Raw genomic sequence first — 23769 nt, 5'->3', positions numbered from 1 at the left:
TCAAAAATTCTTTATTGATCATTCACGTTCTGGTTTCTTAAATATAAATAGATTAGTATTTGAAAGCTAATTTACAAACGGAATGATAATAACGTCAACATTTATCACATATTTGGCTGAAAAACGTATAGTCGTAGAAGTAGTTGGAAGGCAACCACAGAAATTCAGGTTTTAAACTTGTTCTAACTGGACCGGCGGAAAAAAAATACTTTTTGTGCACTGGATGCTGAAGACTCAAAAGACAAATGGTGTTGTGTGCGCTCGACGTTTGGCCGATAAAACTCGGGCGGCGAGCGGTAGATAAAAGCAGAGGTTTTCCCAACATTTGACCATAAGATTGGAGTGACATTAACTACCACACACGGCACGTTAAGTGAATTCTGCCGTATCAGCCGCTGAAATAGTTTCCATCAGACCCCTACTAAACTGATGCGTTTTTATTTGAAAATGTGTACATATGTTTATTATATATCATTAAATATTTAGGAGCTTTAAATTCAGATTAGCCTGTATTTTAGCCGCCTCCTCCGTTCGCTAAATCAAAAGGCAAAGTAGAGTGCGTTTTGATCCGATTTAGTGTTTCATTGTTACACGTAACATTTGAAAATGACGAGAACACGTTAACGTGGAGGCAGGCGGAGCTTTCGATGCGTTTTTGTTAACACGTAAACGCATTGGTTTGGATATGAGCTTAAGTTTTAAAACATCAGTTTTAACGTTTTCTAGCCGTGAACTTTTAAAACCATTTATTGATCTAACTAATTAGTTCTCTGAAAGGAATAATCTTGATCCAATCTTTTCATGCATGTACATAAGTCTCAAAAGGAAATAATTACATAGATTTAAGGCCAAGCCATAAGACCCGGGAAAAGACGGAAATGAACCCTCCAACCGTCAAATGGTCTAAACTATAACGCACAAATGTAGTTTTACTTTTCTTTCAACGAAAAATAAACACTACGAAAATTTCTTCCAGCAATTACCTCGTCTCCGTTGAATATACCTTCAAAAACTCCGCATAAAGAAGCAAAAAGGTTATGGTATACAGACTAAAAATCATGTATAATTATTATTTTACCTTCAAGCATGCGCAACACCTCTGAAATTTTTTTTGGCCCTTGGTATAATAGGGGTAAAGAAAATCAGAAACAACGGAGATGTAAACATCCAACCTCCAGAGTTAACCCCTACTCCTTCAATATGGTGCCTTTCTCCAGTGTGTCTTTCTAATTCTGCTTGGTTCATTCCGACGAAACTTTGCCTCTTTTCATGTCTGTTACGCACTTATCATGAAAAACGATACCAAAATTAACTAACTGAATCTATCCCAGTTTCCTTTTTCTCTCCAGTCCGAATAATTTCAGTCGAAATCTCCCGACCGGATTTCAAACAAACGAGACAGTAATATTACAGCAAATCACGATCCTGCATCTTATTAAAATATTTTGTTATTTTTTTTCCGACGTCTATTTACTTTAGAGTCTCCACAATACCCTCAAAAAAAATATTCTGACCGGAATGGTAAGAACTCGAACCCATTAAGATTTTAAAAATAAATAATCATTTTTTTTTTACAGGTAATACTTCAAATTAAATATTTGATTCCTTTGCCTTCTTTAGCTTGTGGACTAGTTCATCGACGTGTGTAAAAGAAAGAAGTGAGCCAATGGGAGATTTTAGCTTCTTGGAGATCTTATCGGTTTCTTGTGCTTTCACTTCCTTCGATGAATCTTCTTTGTCTATGCTGAGCCTTCGGTAGTTCTCGTGAAACCCCAGCAGTACTGGAATACAGCCTGCGCATGCGCCAAACATACACCAGTTCATCCATACAGTGCCTGAAAAAAAGGAAATGAGACTTGTTTTTATTTCACCAAACCAAGACTGTGAGCGCGCCATTTAGTGTTCCTAGTAAGTTTGCAGTAGTCGAAAACTACTTTTCGCACGAACCGTTTTAGAGGTTTAACGTAACATGCCTATTTCCAGTCTGTTCTATCGACAAAACGTACGTGCCATACGCGAGCGCATGTTTTATTGATTTGTAATGCACAAGTCTTAAATCGTCTTGTAGGCCAACGGAAATTTTTCAAACAATTCCAGGGGAAGCATTGAGGAGTTGCAGGCCGGTTCTTGAAGCATTTCTGGTTAGATCAGTTCATATTCATGACTCAACAATGAGCGAGGAACAAAAATTGCTCAATTTACCGGTAGGACACCTAAATTCTAACTGGTCTTCACTTACCGACTCCTGGGACCATTAAGATGATCAAGAAGATAACAGTGAATGAGTTGTTAATAAGGGTTAACAGTCCTGTAGTAATTCCTTCAGCTATAGGGTATGTAGATTCCACAGTCAACTCATAGAACAAAGGAATGGTACCACTCACGAAAAAGCCGCCTAATATACTCGACTTGTACAAAGAAGCTGCAATATCAAGTACAAGAATACTTAGAAGAATCATTTAACCGTCGATTCAGTTAGCTGACGTAATAATTTAAGAATATATTTTTTTCCTAATTATAAAGAAGAGTCAACTTGAGGTGTTTCATGTTATTTACCATCTAAATGATGGGTTATAATGCGCCAGTAGTTACAGTTCTACTGCTAATATATTTTGTAACGTTTTGTTAGTTTCACAAGAGTATGTATATTAGGTTGCATAATACTGCTGAAGTATTTAAGGCGTGTTTGTAAGGAGTCTCAAGGGGCTAGTACACTATTTAAGATTTGTTAAGTTATGCAAGAGCCATTCGAGGCATCTTTTTCAACCCTAGTTTTTTATTTTATTTACGGTTGTAATTTTCTCTGAGTTTGTAAAACTAATCATGAAATGCTGTTTTTGTAACGTTTTGCGCTCGCTTGATCAATAAACGAGATGCCCGCTCCTATTCTGTGTTTTGTGATTATTTAGATTAGTTACAAAATATTTTATAATCGTTTCAGTGTGATTAGAATATAACTATAATTGCAAGTCAAATCGTTGGCGATCCTCCCGCAAGCTACGTTCAGCTATTTCAGGGTATTTTTTAAAAATGGCGGATCCAGGGGAGAGCTGGGACCTCTCTGGCTCCCATCTTTAGGCTAGACTGAAACCCACTAGGATGAGAAAAATGTTTTCGACGCTTGGCCACCCTCTTATCTTGGGCTTTTGAACGAGAGCCCCCTACCCCAAATTTAGATGAAGACCTGAATCCGCCACTGCAATATTCACCGAGAAAAGTAATATTTAATTTGATTTACCGACAGATACATATCGCTTTATGATTAGTAAGTCTGTCTAGAGGCTACCACAATTTTTTCATCCAATGAAAGTGTTAACATGAATGTGAACAATAATTGCATACAAATAAATCAAACAAAGTTTTAGTTATGTAAGTATACTCTGTAAGCTGTTCCTCCCTCCGTCATGTGTATTGGCGTATACAGAAACTGACAACTGGCAGTATCAATAAAGTACGTTGCGCTCGAAAACAGAGTCTACGAGATTTGCTCTAAATTTCTGCAAATGGCTACTAATGAACCAAGCGCGGATAAAGCGTAGATAGATGTTGAAAGAAAACTGGGGACGAGTGTCCAGCCTCACTCTGACAGAATTCTGGCGAGTAAAATCCTTTTCTACAAAGAAAAGTGCAGGTGAAGTGTCTTACCTTCAACATAATCTATCATCCTGAGGCAGAGAAGGGAGAACCACAAAAAGCATCCAGAGGCTCCAAAGAACAACACGAGCAGAAGAACCTTCATTTTCCCGCCAAACAGATCAGCACATCTCGCCAGAAGCAAACCAGCTCCAATGCCGGCTAATGTTCCATAGAAACCGATCCAGCCTGCTTCATTCTGGAATTGAAACGAGGTAGGGATGGGCGTTTGGAAATGTAAAAATAAAATAGCATAATATAAAATAAAAATTAACAAACATTTCCTCGCTATATTTAGCTGCATGTATAAGATTATCCACTGAAACTTAATACGACCAAATTACGGAAAGCAAAACAAACTAAAACATAAACATAAACTAGCAGTGCATTTTTAGTGCTAGAGGTGCCTGAATCTAAGGCGATATCTTCTTCTTCTTGTCGACGGGCATGAAGTGTGACAAACTCAGTAGAGTTGGAGGCCTTTGTATGGGAAAAACCACGTTCATTTTGTGTCCAAAGTAGAAACTATAGTATTAACTTACCTGACGGATTGAAAATGTCTCTAAATTGACTGCTAAAGACGCGCCCCAACCACTGTAAACACCTTTGACAAGAAAAGATGAAAAAGCAAAATTGACAATCAAATGTGCTGTGCTCACACGTCCAGGATTGCAGGCTTACGAGATTCATGCTGTTTATGATAGAAATCATGCGCGAAGTGCCCTATAAACCTAATCCTCAGCTAAACGTTAGCAAGGCCTAGGCCAAGCATCGAATTTGGGTCGACCTTAATTACTGAGTTAAGATCGTCTGTTGGGTCAGACGTCGGACTTAGGACGCGTCGAACCAATCAACTGAATCAGATCAGTAATAAATTTTCTCCCGAACGAGGCTAAATAGACATTATCATACAAATTTTTAATTTATTCGTTCAGTTCGTCACATACGCCACTTCTACATTTCCCATAATGCACCTTATTTGCCCTCCAAAATTCTGTATAAGCATTGTTTTCAATTTCTCTTGGGACGGCTGTAATACCCAGGAGAAATGAAAAACAAAGGTTATGCAATATTTTGGAGGGCAAATAAGGTGCATTATGGAAAATGTGGAGGTGGCGTATATGAAGATCGACGTTTTTGTCCCCGAGACGATCTTAAGACGTTCTAACTGTCTAAAGACGAAAGAACGTGTTGGACGATCCAAACTCATTCAGATGAACTTAACTGAGCCAGATGTTGGATTTTTCATGAACTTAACTCACTAAGTTTAGTTTGTCTCATGAAAAGTTTTACGTTGCCCGATTTTGCCAAACATGAAGTCGGTCATAAGTAAATTGCAAATAATTGTGTCTAATATGAGGTACATAATTTCCGACTTGCTTGTATCTCAGGACATAAGCACACAAATGAGCGCTTCTTTTAACTTGCAAATGACTATTATTATTATTTTCACTCATTCAAGATCGAGAAAAATGGGAAGAACCAACGTAAAGAGCCAACGAGGATGTGAGAGGGAAATGTTAAAAGGTTTTTTTTTTACGGCTTGTTTCGCCATTCCATTTAATTTACCACTAGTTGGGTTTTGGAGCAATGTTGCTTGTTTTGATTGGAAGAAACGTCTTCACGGATACCCAAAAATTCAGACCCAAAAAAATGTAATTCATCCGGTTCTGGATACAAAAAAGTGTTCACTCTCTAATGTCAAACATGCACGTCGCTGATAAAGCTACTGTGTAAAAAATTAAACAATCATACGTAATGCATTTAACAAAGAAGCAATTAGGAAGTAACAAACATACCAGTCGTAACACCGTATACTAAACCAAGAGTCCAAAATTGTTTATTCCTGTGTATCAATAAAAAAAGGGTAATTTAAAAAAGAACGTTACGATGTGTGCACGGAAAGGTAGAATTGATATACACAGAGATATCATTTCTTCATTGTGTGCAGTGCCATCCATACGTAGCAGACCTGTCAATTTAGGCCTCACACTTTATCACCCACGTTTGAACCAGTCTTGCAACAAATAAAGTTGCAAGGTGTGTTTTGTGAGTGGTAAAAAGCGCAACATCGCTATTCAAGTCGTTTTGCAGCAAAGCCGCAACACAAGTTGCAGGTTTTTTATTGCCCGTATTACCCTGTCTTTAGCCTCACAAACTGAAAATGTAATTCATGCGCTCTTCAAGACTCGACAGCAAATTGAAGACGATTTTAATAGCATTCCACTCTTGGCAGGGCTAGTAAGATAAACCATTAAGGTCATTTCGCCAAATGCACAGAACGGCACACACACAAAATATGGTCGCTAATGTCTTACTTGAATATTTGTCTAGCGCCAGCGAAGAAGTCCTCTCTTTTCCTCTTTGCTGATTTACTTGGAGGTAACGGAGGCTTGTTTGGAAAATACACCACAACTAACAAGAGCAGGAAGGTTACGATACCGAATTCTATAAAAACAGAAAATGAGTACATTAGGTCCACTGGGCTGTTACGAAAACTGCTGTCCGAATATTAGCCAATCAACAAAAACAACCGTCCTAAACATTCAATAGAGAACGTCCTTTATTATGTGAGATCGACCGACAAGCGGCTTAACAAGCCAAAATGGAACGATATCTTTCCTACACCGTTTAAATTTGTTTGTAATATTCATGACGCTCTAGACCGCAAAGAACTGTCGCTTTTTTTCTCAGGAAATCGATTTTTCAAGGGGCGAGGTGCCGGGGCAATTTCTTATTGAAACGTAATCCAGGGAATACATTACATCCATCATAACAAAAGGCTTGATTAGCAATGGTGGCATCGACCGTCAGAAATAGCAATGAAAGGGAAATAGGCGGTGACGGCGAGAGATTTTCGCGGGAGGCGCCAGCCTCAACCCTCCTGTTTTGCATTTTAATTTAGACAGTCTCTTACCAAAACGACCACGGTAGGAGAAGAAAAAAGTTGCTGAAATAATATTTTTGGAAATGGACTTGTTACTTTCGAACCGATCAACCAAGGAACTTAACACAGAGAGACAAATTTCTTTTCTGAGCGTGGTTTTGTTCGATCAAACGTTTTTTCCTATTTTGGCTCAATCAAAAACAAGATATTTTGTGTCCTTTAGCTAAAGTGGGATACTTACCAGCATAAAGTAAAGTCATTATCTCCTGTTTGCCTTCACTGATAAGTCTTTCTTTTTCTGAAATAGAATACAATGGGGTCAAGAAAAAAAACGCCTTTGTGGGAGGCTAAATTCATGGCTGCCAGAAGAAATCTACTTATGCGAAGATTCCCGAGTAGCTCCACGCGGAATCTGACTTTTCTTATCCCTTCTGCCTTCTCCCAGGCTCCGAGATAGTCGGGTCCTTTAAAGTGAGATAGCGCAAACACGAAAATAAAACGGGAGGAAACTGGGAAGAGGATTCCTTTTTCCCGCCCCGCCAACCTTTCGCGCGCCTTTCACTTTCGCGTCTTCCCCACTGTCTGAGAGCCTGGAACAGGCCATATCCCTGATGATGCCGTTGATCCGCAAAAGCTTGGATTTTTATCCTTTTTAACAATAGAGTAAGGCCTTGTTCTAACTTAATACTTAAGTTATTATTTTAGTTATTTTTTACATTGCTACCATGGATTATCTATGTTGCTACTGAAGGACAATATAAAATTCATCAGCAGGTTTACTAAGTAATACGAAAGAACAATGCGGGGGTGAGAAGGATGTACGGTAAAACAAAATGTAAATGTTAACAACATTTCTCCTACCTTTTTCTAAATCAGGCCCTTGTCCTAATCCCGCAGTCCGCTTATACACCGCTTCAACTTCTTTGGGATGAAGTTTTCTATTCCACACTGCTATCTCATCGTACGCAGCTTTAGAGAATATCAGCTCATTGTTGGGTCTTCCGAACGTAAAAGACGTATTATACACTTCCTGGGGTTTTGTTTTTTTACCCTTTTGGTCCGCCCCCGCCCTGGATCCATTTGAGTATATCACGAGACCATCACGTTCATCCCACGTGAACGTCACGTGCGTCCAACTGTCACGCGGCACAGGAAAGCTTCGTTTCCACAGCATTGTGCCGTTCTCTACTTTAATAGCTAAGTGGTCCTCTTTATCGTAAGGAAAGTCTTGATAAATCAAGAACCCCTTAAGGCCTTCTTTTGTACCGCTAGTCCCTATAAAATACTGCAGCCCGTTGTTGTCCAGTATTGCATATTTGATCCACAGAGCGAATGTAAATCCCAACGGGCAAAGCGAAGGCTCACTCACACATGTGTTGACAAAGCTACCAAAATTTACCCACGCTCCTTTGCCGTCGGTTTCTATGCTTTGATTGACTACACCTTGTGTCGTCACGCACTCATTGAATATAAGCCCTTCCCTGTTTGACTTGAAATCTCTTAGTCCTTTGGTGACTTTAACACCCCAATATTCCCCTGATATATTACTTGCCGACGTTTTGTCACTCTTACTCAGCGAAACATCTTTTATAGTGATGTTCAGATTGTCTAAAGGCCAGTAATGGGCTGCATCTCTGTAAATGGAATCTAAAGTATAATAGAAAAAAAAATCATATATTTAGTGAATTAGAGTAGAGGAGACTGGTTAAGAAAACCGGCAAACAACGGTACTGTAGTTTACTTTGAAAGTTCCCTGACAGTATACAATTCTTTTTTGTTCACAAATTGTGTCTGAATAAATCAATACGATCTTTAAAGTCGTCAGTTAGTTCAAACTGATGCAGGGCTGGAAATCATTTCCGGAGAGTCTCCGGACAGGAGGACCGACGTGAACTCCGATGCCTGGCTTCAATACGCGAATTGTAAACAACGGTTCTAGTTACATTTCACCCAGGATTTCATATCAAAGTTCCGCAATACAAAGCGACTCGCTACATACAGATAAAAATTGAACAGCATGGACATTTTAATTTATTTTATTTTCAATACGATCGATGTGACCGGTCAACATGACCGGCAAGACGAAAGGTTGACCGGTCAACTCCCCAATCAGTCCGGACATCATCCGTTGACCGGCCGTTATTTCGAGCCCTGTGATGATAGGGATATAACTGAACGTTGTGCCGGGTCAAGCTCAAAAAAGCTAAGCAAAACATAAAACAGAGTAGTCTAACGGGCTACTCGTAAGCGGACACGCTCGGGACCAAGGGTACGAGTCCGCTTTCGGTTCGATGCGTTTCCAACTGAAAGTCCATAATTTTTGCTACCAAAGTTTCTAAAGAACAACTACGTTAAATGTTTCAGTAGACTGCCAGACTGATTTTTTTTAAAAAGCTCGTATAAACTAAATTTTGGTGAAATAAAAACGGTAACAGCAGCCTTACCTGAATATGGAAGAGTTCCGTCGAGGTACAAGTCTAGAGTGTCACTGAGAAAAATAAAAGAAAAAATTCTGAAGTTAAAAGGCATCTTTGGTAAAACCGGTAAGCAAGACGAAATCCTAAATTGTAAACATTTAAGGCCAACTTTCTGCGGTACTGATCTTTATCAAATGTGCAACTTGCGACTGGTTTTAAATACTTATCTTGGGGGTTAGCCTGCGAGCAGGCAATCGCGATGAGTCACGCCCGAGCAGCATGCATGCGAGAGGAGATGCTAGCTTACCTGCAAGCTACTTAATTGTGGGTATTTTGTTCAAAGGTAGGGAGCAGTTTTTCCTGCGGTGTTGTCGTTTAATGAGAATTATAAGGTGGTGTAAACTTTAGGCATTTGGAAAACGTTTCGGATTGCCCTTTTCATTTAAATGAGGGCTGCAGAGTAATGTATTCGCTGGGAAGCTGTTCACTTCGAATTATTTTACAATCTATCCGATAATTATCAATGCTGACCTGACATTAGAAGAGAGGTTTCCCCTGTTGGGCGTGATTGTATCCAATTCAAATTTGATATCCTTTACAACCAACGGACCAATTACAAACGACATAGCTACACCTAGTGAACCGCACAGAGCCGCTACAGCTGTGGAGGTTGTCCGCTGTTCAGGTGGAAACCAAGTTGCTGAGACCAACGTGGGCGCAGCTTGGGTTACAGGACCCGCCAAACCATTCAACAGCTGACCTGCTCCCATGGACCTGCGTAGTAGAGAGGAAAATCATGTGATACGTTTGTTAAAAGAGCTACGCAAGGTTTCTGAGCATTGGAAAATTTAGCCTACATTTATCAAGTTTGTAATTGATAATTGTCCATTTTTAATGCCCTTCACACTCAACCATCCTAAAACTTTGACGTTAACTATTACCTCTTTGGTGTTTTTCTATTTTGCTAAACTAATATTTTGGGTTTTACTTTAATTTTAAGGCGATATGAAATTGCAAAATACTTACTCAAATGAAAATCGTTACCTAGAGTATACTGGATATTGCCTTCATATTGAACAAGAGTTCTGTGGGGCGAGCGAGGACCGGGGGAGGAGAGTTTGGGTAGAACCTAGTAACAGGGAGCTAAGGCAGCCATGAAGACCCTAAACGACAGTAGTGAAAAAAAAGACGCTAAAAAAGAAATTTCCGTTCTTTCAAACGTTGTCCCGTTATTTTTCTAAGTTCAATTTGTCAAATATAGTTGGATTTTCCCACTTCGAAATCTTAAGTGAGGGACAGAAACCAAGTTCAAAAAGAGAAAGGAAAATTAGTCGTCGTGAATTCACGTCCTCCAAAAAAAAAAAAACGAGGCATTAATGGCATTCGAAAGTTTTACAAAGTTGTCCTTTTGTTCATAAAAATAATTTGTTCCCTTTATTGTTGAGTCAAACAGGACATCGATCTACTTAAGGTCTACCAAACGGAGTGTATAGTCTACCGCTGCGTTCTTAACAGGTGGCTGGCCAGCACACTAGTGAATGCGACATGGCTCCGCGGGTTCCAAGGGTTGAAATAGTCTAAACCGGTTCACTTACCAGATGGCAAATGATGAATTTGACGTCACACATCTGAGTCCAGTTCCAAGAAACATGAATACACAGGAAACAAGAACGCTCAATCTCAGTCCTGTCATTGAGAAGAAGGTCATTTATGAGAGCGGATTTCACAACGTCTTTTAAAGATAGCCTGCGTGGCGAGCCCAAAAAAAAGGGGAGGGGAGGGGAAGACAGCTCTCTCCCCAGTCACTCTCTCCCTTTCCCTCTCCCATTTCTCTCCCTTCCCCTCTCCTTTCGACGCCCCCCACGGAGGCTACAAAAAGGGAATTTTGTGCGTTTCAGAATATGGGGTAAGCAGATATTATCTGAGGCTTTTGAAACCAACGAAGAAAACTCCTGGTAACGGAGTAATCTCAAACAAGATAAAGCAGATAAAATAAATCGTTCTAACTTTTAAATCTGTAGACAAAATCCTATGGTGTTGCCATTCAAAACGGAATCTTCCTTGGTTAAAATTTTTGCACAGCCCAATTATTTCCAAGGCTCTTACAAAGATGACTATGTATTTTTAGGCAAAAATTTTCTTTGACCACTATTAGGAGATAAATGGTTACATATCTCTTGCTAACGGAGTTCAAGCGGCGAAACTAGTAAGATAACCATTATATATCTGAGGTTTATCAGACGCAAGGAAAAGGATAACTTTCAAATTTTGCGGGCTGCACGGTAGAAATTTCTACGGCCCGCAAAATTAACTAGTAACAACGCGCGTACTAACTGACAGATACTATAATGGTTTGTAAACAGATACCTTTCTCATCCATCATCCAGGAGAAGAAAAGCATCGAACACAAATACGTGATGGGATCCATACTGGCAAGGATCGCGACCTGAGTGTTAGTCCAGCCGAACACCATTTTAGCCGTTGTAGCAATGGGTCCAAAAGTATTCCATGCGCAGTATTGACTGAAACTGATCAGTGAAAACAGCAGCACAATATAGAAACGCCGCTTGTAGCTTTTGTACCCCACTGCGGGTTCATCAAAACTGTGATCTTTGGTATAGGAGAGTAGTTCTTGGTTTTCTTGTTCAGAGTAGAATTGTCGGGCATCTTAAAATAAAGTTTAACAAAATTTGAGTTGACACGAAGTAGTGATGGACCCATTCCCCCTAAACCTCCTTTGTACTGCTCGTAAACTGCAAAACAGTCGGTTTTTTCTCAAAATCGTTTTGGTGTAGGGTCAGAGTCTAACACGCGCGAAGCGCGCGAGCCCCACATGCCCGTAGGACCTCTCTCCCTAGTCTCGCTCTCCGTTTCCGGCCTCGCTCCAGAGCTTTTGTTTGACTGTTCACACGTATTTGAATACACCAAAATAAGGACTGTTTTGCAGTCTATACCGCTCTTGACGTCATCTCTTATCGGTCATGGACAATTCTGACATTTAGTTTGCGCAGGAAAAGAAAGGAAAAAATAACAAAGGAGGAAAGACAAGCAGCCTTTTTTTACACAGCATCACTTATTTTTATTTCTTTTTACAAGAGAGCAGAAAGAGCCCATTATCAAACGGAGGCAGCTATTGTGTACGCATCTTTGGATAGACTCATCATAAAGCTAGGCTTACTCTAGGATTTTTCAGTGACTTTGTAAGAGATTATGATAACTTATGCTCTTTTTTGGATTAGGTAAAGTTTCTGCCTCTTTCTGTGGGGTGGGAAAACATTTACTTTAGACTTAGAAGAAATCAAAAACCACGTGCAATTACCCAGGCTCCCTCGATAAGAAGAAAAAGACTACCAAGCTCTCCCCGGAGAGCTTACTCGCAGGCTAGTGTTGACTTCACCGCCCATTTTTCCCTTTCCATAAATGAGGCATTGCTAATACTTATAGCCTACCTCGCTCATTTCACTTCACAAAGAGTTGGCCTATAAACCACTACCTCGTGCCTCAAGCCACATAAAATATCATTCACTTTCCCTCAACATTGTCTGGTAAAGGTAATTTCTTTGTTCACGTCAAAACTGCTGTTTCCTAAAGTAAGCGACCGAACAAAATGAGAGGAGGTACCTGCACGCCTGACATATCCACGTCCGCGCTTGTCATAATCGATATCTTCCCTTTTTACCCAGGGATCTTCAAAGGCTTCAACCATTCCATTCTCCGTGGTGTTGGGCGGTATGAATGACTCGCGGTCAGCGGAAGCTCTCCCGTTAGTAAGGTGCATGCTGGGACTAGTCTCTGGTGGTAACGAGGGAACTGTGCAAACATTCAACAATTTTATCAAAACAAAATTTTATACATTGAAATTATGGAATGGATAACTCGCGGTCTTCATTTAAACCTAGAAAAACTGCACGGAAGAGGTCAGTTCACTTGTCTTGTCCCCATTTTCTACAAGTCAACTGACCTAAAATTATGTCGGAGAATAACATAAGTGTTAATCCATAGAGGTTAAATATTTAAACGAAAAAGGTAAAAAAAAAATGTTGTAGAGTCTAGTTACTATTGTCGAATTAAATTATGCAAGTATTTATCATAACCACACTACAGAATCTCATATATCTGTTTTTCACCTTCCTCAAGCAAAACCGATCACTGACCTATGTTACCTATGTTGCCATTTACTTCACGTCCGCTAAAATCCGTCACGAGCTCGTGTTTTAAACCCCGGTAAAACACTGTCAATCTTAAAAGCCTGGGGGCAGCATTTGATTTCAGTCTCAGGCGAGTGCGAGGCTGATTGCATTTTGCTTCATTGATATTCTTTATTTAAAAATTTCATCCTCATTAGTATTCTTTATATAAAAAATACTAATAAGGATTACATTTTATTTCATTGCACGTGACCTAATATTTTTTATTATCACTATCAGCACAGCAACAGGGTAAGCCTTTGTTTCCATATCTCAATCCGCCCTCTCCCTTTTTACTTACACTTACATGAAATTTCTAAGTTTCTTGACTCAGAGACTTAGTTTCTGCTCAACAAATGTTGTGAAAGGGCAAGTCTCTTCAATTTTGAAGGGAAGAAAATTCATAATCACGCGCAGAATTCGATCACGGAGTGCCGGGTCTGCAGTCTTCCATCCTAACCACTACAACCACCGAGGATTAGCTGCAGGAGCTTGGTTTGATTAAGCACTATAGCGAAAACCCTAACCCTAAATAGAAGCTAACCATTAAAGCTAATCACTATTCTAAGTGCTTAACCCTAACCCGTATTTTCAGGGGCACCCAACGGCAATTTTCGGGAAAATATCTGTTCGGAAGAAGATTTGAGAACTAGAATTTTCGGAGCATTTGTTGTAAAATTTCTTGCTTGCCTGCCTCTCCTAGGATTTTCGAACATCTACAAAATGGTATAATTACCCATTTTAAACGGATATTTACCCTAAAAAAGGCCACCTAGAATTTTCGGGAGCCTTTTCCTGGCTGAAATTTTCGAAAAGGTCAGTTTTGATCCCTATAATTTTCGGATCACTAGACTTTCAGCTAGGAAATCCGAACAGATGAAAAGGTTTTAGGGGATAAAAATATGCCTATATTTACCGTTTAAACACTAAAATACGTTCAACAATGCTATGTTAAGTGGTTTTGAACTATATCCTCGTTGGGTGCCCCTGTATTTTCAGTGCTTAACCCTTATCAGTACTGTTAGTGCTTAACCCTAATCACTATAGTCTGGACTCACTCATATATATGAAATTACTTTGTGCAGGCATCACAAGGTTCCCAAGGGCGGTTTTAGATATGGAAACAAGCGTTTACCCAGCAACTGACACAACAAATGGTGGGTGAATATTTAACGTTCTTTCAAAATAACACACGCAGTAAATTTACTATTGCAAAAAGTTAAACTTTGTTCTTTCACCAATTTAAGCAGCCAAAAGTTCAGTGACACAGCGGTAACATTGGCTATAGCAGTGTTCAGGTGTTGCACTCAAGACTTGCAAGTATGAATGCGCAAGGCTCAAGTACTGGATTTTTGTTTACCTACCATTCGGCCATTCCAGAAAAATCTTTTTAACGAATGCTTTTCAGTAAATAGTTGACTTTGGGTACCATTTTCAATTAACTTCCTCTCTTTCTCGGCATTTTTAGGCTTCCGAAAAGTTCTGGAACAAGACCTTATGTCCTCTTCGGTTAGTGTCGTTCGCAGACTGGAAAATTTCTAATGACGATTGAATTTTGATTTTCTTACATAATAATTTCATACGTAATGTTTTTTTCGTATGCTAATTTCCAACGTTCACAAAAGCGTCTTTGTTATCAACTCCCTTGAGACGCGCTTTTCCAGGAATGATTTTGAAGTCGTTCAATAAACTCGCGGGTCGGGTATTATCGGGGTAATAAAGCCCTCCAGCTCGTTTATTAAACATTAAATAAAACATAGCTGAAAATTTCGCAAATGCTTGGAGCAGCTTGAGTGGCGCCAGACTTTTCATACCCTGGTTACCAGAGGTTTTTCTCGCGTGCGGTGGGAATTTTCGGTGTTGGCCGAACGCCCGAAGCCGCAGGTCACTATGCAGACTTGACAGAAACCGGAAACCGCGCTAGAAAAGTCTCTGGCACCCAGGGTAGACTTTTCAAAAACAGTTGAGGAATAAAATTATTCCCATTAAGAAATAAATTTCTTCCTCCGTGTGAATTCGACTGAACATTTGCCCAACATTAACAACGCACATATATATTATTTTCCGCGCGGGTTGCAAATTGCAAATTACTCCGTACAGCTGAACCCAGTTTTCATTTTCAAGCTGATAAAAACTAAGTGTTTCTAAACTAATGTCAAGTAGAAAGTTATTTATTAGCATAATTTTGATTATTTTCAATTATTTAAATTGCGTGCACACTTCGATTCAACGACTACCCAACTTTAAGTTCACGAAGAGTAAAAAAACAGAGTGGTTTTCACGTTACGTCATCGCCGCCATGCTGGTGGACGGTAAACAGAAGATTGCTCATTAGCTCGCTTTGTTTGTCCACCAGCATTTGTTCATTTCTCCATTGTTATTTGTGAACGCTTTTCATTTGGGAAAAAACCCGGAAATTTCGGTGGGAGCAAAAGTGTAATTTCTGATTGGTAAAAAGTTGGTCCATTTGGTCGTAAACCCCGGTACGTCGCGGTGCCCGATCGTGGACCTGGAACTGGTACAAACTACGGGAAACGTAAATGGAACACGACAATCCCTTCGGAAATTCCAACCGGGAAAACGGGCCCACCTTTTTAGATTTTCCACTCCTTCTGGGAATTTTCCACTGGGACGAACCGACGAAACGTGTTCCATTTACCGCCGAACCGGAAATTCCGGAAATTTTGAAAGGAAAAATTTTAAATGGAAAGCGCCTCGTGTCTCCCGAGATTGCACGAAAACCACTTATGCTCACAGAAAGGACAGAAAAAGCTTTAGATTAATGAGCAGGTACCAGCGAAATGATACCGCATTCTACGTAAATAAACGCTGGGCGTAGCAATTAAAAACTGCAAAATCACGCCCAATGTTTCTATACGGCTTGCGACTCGATGTAGTAGCACTGTGTTGGCAACATTGGTATCTACCTCTTCAAAGAATGAAATCATGAGCTCTCCGGCACAGCTGGATGTATACATCGGCAGCGCAGTAATAATTTCATATTTTTGGTACCGAACAAGTTTAATACGGATGACCGGCAAAAGAAAAAAGAACGGAACTTGATTTGTGCCTAAAAAAATATCCGACTCGTGAAAGGTCTTTTAAAAAATCCAGTTACCAATATCGTATTCGCTACAGCATAATCAATAACAACACCCTGACGAAATTGGCCGAAGACAATGCAGTTTAAACCGGCGCATGCATATGACGTCCATGAAAACAAAAAAAATGTAGTTGACTTATTTTAATTCAAATTAAAGAAATGATATCTTTTCGTTAGACCAGTAGGACCAAGTTTAAAGTTATACACATGCTCATAAGACCATTACGGACAAAAGGTCTTAGTTCTTAAAGTCATTTTATACGTGTTGTATAACTTATATTTTTCACGTTGGTTAAAGCAGATAAATATGCCGATTTCAACACAATAGTTCTCCGGAAGATGTTTAAAAGGCCTCGAACTTTTTCTTCGGTCCACAATTGTGGATAAAAAGCACAAAATCGAAACATTGTTGATCTGGGATTTGCTTTGCGGCAATGAATTTTCGTGTTTTATGAATCGTTCATGAATCGATTTCAGCGGGATTCTCCTTTTCAGCTAAAACTCTCTCGTTTTATCGGAAACTTTTGCCTAGAAAATTAAAATCAACAAAATCGCTCACATAGTCTTCGTTCGAAAATATTTCAACACACTCAGCATCATTAAATTTAAAAACGCTTATGTTAATAATAATATTGAGCAACTTGCCAGTGAAATACAAGTCACCAACTTGGCACTTCTGAGAGCTTAAATCATCAAGGGCTTAGATATGCTTTCTTAAATTCGGTTAAATAGGAAAAATATTTACCTCAAACAAAACTGTCGTGGCTTCATGGAGAACGCATGATAGCTTGGACGCGAAGATACAGTGTCAACGGCCTTTTTTTCATGAGCTGTGCGCGATTGTCACAATTCCACATTGGAAAGTTCCGATACGATTTTCTTTTAAAGAACCAAAGTCAAAACCCTACACGCAGTATTTCCAAGACAAAAAAATATTTCCCAAAATAAAAACTTAAAATCGACATCCCTTGCTTTCTGTTTCGATATTTTAGACATTTGCATGTCAACTTCAAAACAAGACGTTCGAAACAATAGAAGATTGACAGCTGTCGTAATCCGAGCGATTTCATTGGCTTACATAACACAAAAAGCGGGTTTTTCACGTGGGGCAGCCGTGATCCAACACCGGTCTTTTGTCACACAATCTAATAAAATATTACGTAACTCGTAAATTCGAAAGAAAATGTCTGCTTTGTGCAATGAAAACCGCGTGATAATAAATTTCTGATAAATTTCTCAGGTAAATTCTAACATAGTTTACTATTCTAACAAGGAAAATTTGCATGGGAAATTTCCTGCTAAAATGAGAAAACTGAATATGCCGAAGGAACAGTTTTTTTTTTTGAAGGTCGAGATTTTCAAGGTGCGCCCGGAAGTAATGGGTCATTACGTTCACCCGGTTTAAATCACCCACATCACACAGTCAAAGAGAAAAAACGCGCCAATCTTTAACTTGTAGAAAAAAATTTATAACATTTCTTACGTACGCAATAACTGATAAGATTTGTATGTGATTGTTTATCTTCCGATCTTCGACAGCTTGAAGTCTAAAGTCCAAGGTCATTCTCGTTTCCAGGGCCGCCTGTTGGCGCCCGGTCAACACATTATCAACAGCGCTAAGATGATTTGTAAAAGAGCAAAGGAAAAAAAAACGAAACTATATTTTCTTTGTTTTCTAGCGCTTACAAACTATTCACAAATCTTTTCCTCAACGGATGGCTATCACGGTAAAGGAAATCACCTAACTGAGGTCAGTAGAACCTCTCTTTGTCGTTGGCAGGAGACCGGGGGGGGGGGGGGGGGTACTGCCATATATGGGCTATATAGGTATGTGCCGCTGTGAAGGGTATGGTTTTCAAGCAGTTTACTCTAGGATAGGGTATATAAATCAGAGCATTTAACTCTAGAATAGGGTATCATTTTTCAGGAAACTGATCAGTTGGTTGAAGATTTTATCTAGACTAGGTACACAGCTACTCTAGGATAGGGGGATTTGGGGAGTTTACTCTAGTATAGGGTAGCAAAATTCAGCTGAACTAGCTCTGGTAAAGGTTAAGGGTTCCAGGCTCCCAGCGGCACATCCCCACACAGAAATTCCTAAAGTGCCCCCCTCCCCCCCCCCCCCGGGGCAGGAGATCATTCCGTCAAGAAAGACAAGAAACACCTATGGTTCTGTAACTTTTTAAGGTTGGTTTGAAACTTTATGATTTCAATCTTGACAAAATAGATCTTTCAAGCTTGTATGTTTTGCTTTACATTTCAGACCATATGATGTAACCGTAGAGAACTGTTTCTTTCAAATGTCGTACTATTCACGTGCAGAAGTGTATGCATAAGTTATGAAAGACAAAAAGCAAATTCCCTCGAGAACATCACGTGGTCTGAATTGGGAAAAAACACACAAGCTATTTGCCTCGCTTTCATTGTTTCATCTGGGATACGCCTACAAATAAAGAAAAATTGTCACCGTACTTTCTTGTGAGTAAACAGGCGTGTTAGAAAGCTAGTTCGCCATTTACAGTCGTATGCAGGTCTACAGTTTGCAACTGTTTGCGCGCGGCAAGATGGCGGTCTTAGCGAAACAGTGACATGAAAATGAGCGCTACGATAATTGGCGCGCGCATTACATAGATATTGAAATTAACAAATTATTACTCCAATCACCTGTTCTATCCTTTCATAAACTGCGAGCAGTCTCTTATTTTTCTTTGTGTTTACAATCGAGCTGAGTACTCAGTAAGATAAGGACTGTGCAGATTTTAAGAGAAAAGGGGGACTCCAAGCAGCCTTTTTTTTTTTTTTTATCGAGAATCAACAGTTTAAACAGTCACTACATTTTGTGTTTATCCCTTGAATTTGAGATGGCTGATCATGATAATAAACAAAAAAGGTTCGCAAACAAAATTATTATGCTTAACTTTTTGCTGTAATATTTTACATGTTGATCTAAAGCATTCTTTTTTTGAAAAAGGAATAGAAATATAATTTTGGCAAAATTGTTTGACCAATACGCGGAGCGAAGAATCATCACCTCTCGGGCATAACATTTGTTTAGAGTTGAAAGAAAAGAGGCAGTTTCACCTTTACTGCGTCGAATACCGAACAAATCACTGTTTGCAGCGACTCATCCTGTCCGTATTTTTAAGTCAAGAAAACAAACCAAAAAAATCTTACGTATTGCACCTTTTTATAGTTTATCAAGTGGCTTACCTGCATCCATGGTCAGTATGGATAAGTTACGACTAGAGACTTTGTTAGCATCCGAACAAGGAAAAACCTTTGATGACATTTATAAAAGTCAAGGAAAACGCAAATGCACACTATAATTTCTTTACCCCATTGCTCCAAAAATTACTATGAGAGAAGGACGTTCTTTAGAACTTTCGAAGAAGTTTAATTAAACTTCTAAAAATTAAACACTTATTAGAAAGCTACGTCATTATAAAGTTTGTGAGATCATATATTAATTCAATCCGTTGGTACTAGGAAGAATGCAAGTGAAAGACATGTTGAAAATGTGCCTCGAAAACTTGCGTAAACTCAGCTTTTAATTTGGTCAACATCCAAATTGATAAAAAATCCGAAATTTCATTTTGTAAAATCATGAGGCAAACCAAAAGTATCGAGTAGATGCGCCGTAAAAGAGGTGCCATTTCCACTGGAAATGAGTCACACCACAAAATTTTATCTACAGATTCAAAAGTTACAACTAAGTACTACACAAATAGTGCTCTGTCAAAATACTGCTGAAGAGCTTTCATTTGAATGGCAATAGCATAGGATTTCATCCTGAGACTCTGGTGAACGTTTTATTTGAATGTCTGAAATGTTCACACCATAGGATTTAGACCGACGACATTCACTTGTACATGTCTTCTCTTGGCCCCAGTTGTCATTCCAAATAAGGGAGATAGAAGAGTTTCCAGTAACGTAAAAAACTGAACGATACTTTATTCACCGTCATACCTCGGGAAAATAACGTTTTACACACTGGCGGCGCGCCAGTAAATAAAAAAGTTGGACAGAACTAAACACTGGATAAATCGCTATCCAGCGGATAAAGTTGAGGAGGGGGAGGGGGGGGGGGGGGGGGGGACTGTTACGAGCCCAAAGTTGGTCAAGCTAAATAAATAAGTATTGAGAACCAATTGCGTTATCCAGTAAGTAGTGATTTAGTCCGGTGGATAATGTCCACTCGACTTTTCATTTTTGAACAACTCCTTCATGATCATGGTGTTTGACGATTGACATCAAGAGTAAAGGTCATACTCTGCGGTCAGACTTTGTGCACTAAACATTTAGCCCATCATAAGAGTTGACACCATCCATTCCGGTGTTCTAGCTCATCTTATTCCGGAAATTTCACCGGCGAGTTGTGCAGGAATTTTAAGTGTCTATTCAATCAGGAAAAAAAGAGCTATGCAGAAAGATGATGCACAATCTTTTATGAAATCGCTGTCAGTTTTATAAAGTCCCATTTAGAAACCAAAAACCAAAACGACAACACAGCTTTGGGTGGCAAAGATAGATGAAAAGTTTATGACGTGTAATCAATATTACATGGACTCTAATCAACAACTCAACAATTCCATCACGTCGTTCTTCTGTGCTTGATGACGAAAGAGAAAAGAGGCTGTCCTATAATTTTTCGCTGGACTCGTTACATTATAAGGCAAAGAAAGCCTCTTTTTTTTCTACAAGGTTACTTTTAAGTTACTTGAGTTTATAAGTATACTACAGCAAAAAAATGTTGTAAAGAAGTTTGTTACGGAAACGTCCGTGAATTTCATCTCTAAGAACACCATCCTTCACGAGTGTCTATATATCAGTCAATAGCTTTGTCTCAGCGAAACGTGCAAGCAAGTGAGCCTCTCTTGGTGAAACGTGCCTGCTAATCAAAATTCAGACTTCCATGCCGGCCAAAAGCGCTCTGAGATGATAACCCCACAAAGTACAAATCACGCCATTCTTGTATTGTGTGAAACGCACGTGGACAGGTTCAGCAAGGTGCGTTTTTATATGGTGTAAAAAATTTGGCTGATCTCAGGTTACATCTAAGGGCATAGAACCTCCCAAAAGTCTTAAATTCACTATTTTCACATTGTCCATAATGCACCTTGTTCTTTCCCCCACAATTTTGCATACGCTTGGCTTTGTCTTGAATCTCTCTTGGGACAACTGTAATACCCAGGAGGGTTATCCTGTTTTTGCGGGAAGGGGGTGGGGGGAGGTGTACAATATGTATTACAGGAAATGTGAAAATGGTGCATTCAGTTGAAATCATGAGGAGAACAATGAAATAAATTCATAAAACTGTTCAGTTCAATGATCAAAATACGAATACAAATCGTCTACGCTGATGTCAGTATAGAAAAGCTAATATTTTCCGATCTGTATTTCTGAATTCACTTTTTAGTTGGAGGCTCACATAAACATGGTGGACAAGTTCCCTTCTTTCTTTCTGCCAACTATTGAATGCTGGCAAATTCTTGTTGTTTTTGCATAAGTTCAGGATAAGTAGGATTGATTTGTGGGAGAGTGAATGAAGCAAGTTGGCCCATTAGAGAACATAGAGCACCCTGAGGGGTTATCTTGTCTCAGGCATCTTAGCCCCCAAGGAAGCAGGTACAAAAATATCCAAGTTCAAGTGCGTTAATCTGATCTGCTTGCTGCTGGAATGAAAAGGGGCTCCCTCTTCTTGAAAAGAATTTAGGGCATTCTACCCTTCCTCCTATCCCCCACAAATCTTGTCAAACTTGCACTTAGGCTGAACAGTGCTATGCAAGGAACCAGTACATTTTGTCAGGGGAATCAGTTGGACAGATTACTTGATATATTGCCTATTAATGGTTTCAATTTTTGATGAAACTCAAGATTGCAACTGTGTTTACTCTAGCCCTCAAAACAAGAAACTGCAGTGAGGTCAGTGAGATAAAAGGGAAGTCCTTTGGAGAGTTGACAGTCATGAGCTGGGACTGCCTTAGAGAAACAACCACTATTATGCAAACCTTTTGATACTGATAAAACTGGTCTTCCTGTGCTAGTGGCTCCAAGCATGAAGTTGCAAGTAAAACCACTGCATGCAGCTGGATGTAAGATGGGAGAAATAGGGGAAGGAGAAAGGGCATGATCGCAGTTTTAAAACATGGCTGAAGAGCACAGAAACCACTCCGGTCAGATCTGAACCCCATTGCTCTGACCATTCGTCATAACCTTGAACTACATTGAATGTATAATGGTGTAATTTATGTAATGGTCTGCGTGGGATCTGCCTCTCTGGAAACCACTTAAGTTTCTTTAAACTTGACCGCTTGTTATCATCCGTTACTACAGAAACAGGATATATTTTTTGAGGACCTAAGAATACAAATAAGACTCACCAACATATTTACTGTCAGCCTTTATTCCTGATGGAAACCAGCGCTTTTTCCTCAAACGCATCGTTTGACCCGAAGTCCGCTTTGCTTTGGATTTTACTTCAGGGGCCATGGTAGTTTCTGCAGTTGGACGAACGATGTATGGACCTATGTGCGAAATCGGGCATAAAATATGAAACGTTCGTAATTATTTACCTATTATATTTTTCTACAGAAGTAAAGAGATTTATAAAGTCAATACGAAGACAGGCTAGCAGATCATTGTACATTAAAAACATATCGATAGCTTCAGGAAAACAAAAGAGCATTTTATAAGGGGGTTTTGAATTAACCTCCGGTCCGGTAAAAGATTGTTATCGGGCGGATGTTGAATGAACTTGTATGCATTGCCGGCGAATGAAGCTCGAGATTGTTCCGGCAAAATATCTTAGCCTTCCTGAAATGTTTAGAAACGGAATCGCTAAAGAACGGTCGAATGGAACCACAATTTCCGATCTCCCTGATTCACTTGTCACGTACGGATTTCATGTGCGAGATAAAAATAGCAACTTTGGGGTATCCACTGAAATTATATTTCGTTACATTTTTGAAATATTAAAAGCACCTTTCAAAATAAAGTGAATATTCAAATTACGTATTATTTCGAATGCATTATATATAAGAGAGAAAAATGTATCCCGATGCTTTGCAGGAAAGAAATGACACATGTAACAAACCCAACCTAAACGCATGAACTGGCCATGATGTTGCCACATGCACACTGGAAGCCACTAAGATTGAGTAACTCACATTCTCGATAAATAATTGAAAGCAAAACATTCATGTGGTCTCTTAAACAATTTGGCGCCTATGTGTCCAAAATTATTTCTCAAGTGCCTACCTCAAAATGAATTCAGGCTGGGTCGAAATGCGAAGAATTTTGTGGAGGAATCAGCCAGAATAAACTCGTGCTCCGCTCTACAAGACATCATGCACTCTGCTTGCTCCTCTTTCCCGCAATTGTAATATGATCTCAATCCAATCTACTTGACGGGAAGCCGTCAGGGAGGTTATAATTACCAAATTTTCAAACAATAAGGAATTGTGACTGATTTAGTCAAACAAAAGCTCAGAAAAGCAAGGCTTTTCAGGGTCTACTCGCTCAAGCTAAATATAAACAAAACCA

General features: G+C 39.4%; 1 protein-coding gene across 2 annotated transcripts; it reads right to left on the bottom strand.

Annotated features, from left to right (window-relative positions):
- Positions 1 to 23769, bottom strand: LOC140942825 (solute carrier family 49 member 4-like). 2 transcript variants are annotated; one of them, XM_073391831.1, is made up of 15 exons: positions 23485 to 23769; positions 22608 to 22751; positions 12559 to 12747; positions 11305 to 11604; positions 10533 to 10623; positions 9469 to 9711; positions 8965 to 9008; positions 7382 to 8167; positions 6762 to 6818; positions 5952 to 6081; positions 5433 to 5479; positions 4176 to 4237; positions 3646 to 3832; positions 2240 to 2422; positions 1 to 1835 (listed from the first exon to the last, which is right to left on the bottom strand). In XM_073391831.1, exons 2-15 carry the CDS (start codon positions 22714 to 22716, stop codon positions 1591 to 1593), a joined length of 2673 nt encoding a protein of 890 aa, XP_073247932.1. In that variant the 5' UTR covers positions 22717 to 22751; positions 23485 to 23769; the 3' UTR covers positions 1 to 1590. The 2 variants fall into 2 exon arrangements, with proteins under 2 accessions (XP_073247932.1, XP_073247933.1); XM_073391832.1 differs by lacking the exons at positions 22608 to 22751; positions 23485 to 23769 and adding an exon at positions 16973 to 17126.

The sequence above is a fragment of the Porites lutea genome, chromosome 7, assembly GCF_958299795.1.
Source record: "Porites lutea chromosome 7, jaPorLute2.1, whole genome shotgun sequence".
Taxonomy (NCBI): Eukaryota; Metazoa; Cnidaria; class Anthozoa; order Scleractinia; family Poritidae; genus Porites; species Porites lutea.
Note: the sequence above shows the minus strand (reverse complement) of the source record. Positions and strands in the feature narration are given on the sequence as shown.

Excerpts from the sequence above, each read along its gene's own strand:
- LOC140942825 (XM_073391831.1), bottom strand. The coding sequence starts at position 22,716 with ATGGCCCCTGAAGTAAAATCCAAAGCAAAGCGGACTTCGGGTCAAACG. Across the intron at positions 11,605-12,558 it reads TGGATATGTCAGGCGTGCAG|ATGCCCGACAATTCTACTCT; the intron begins GTACCTCCTCTC and ends CTTTATTTTAAG. Across the intron at positions 4,238-5,432 it reads AGTATACGGTGTTACGACTG|GTGTTTACAGTGGTTGGGGC; the intron begins GTATGTTTGTTA and ends TTCTTGTCAAAG.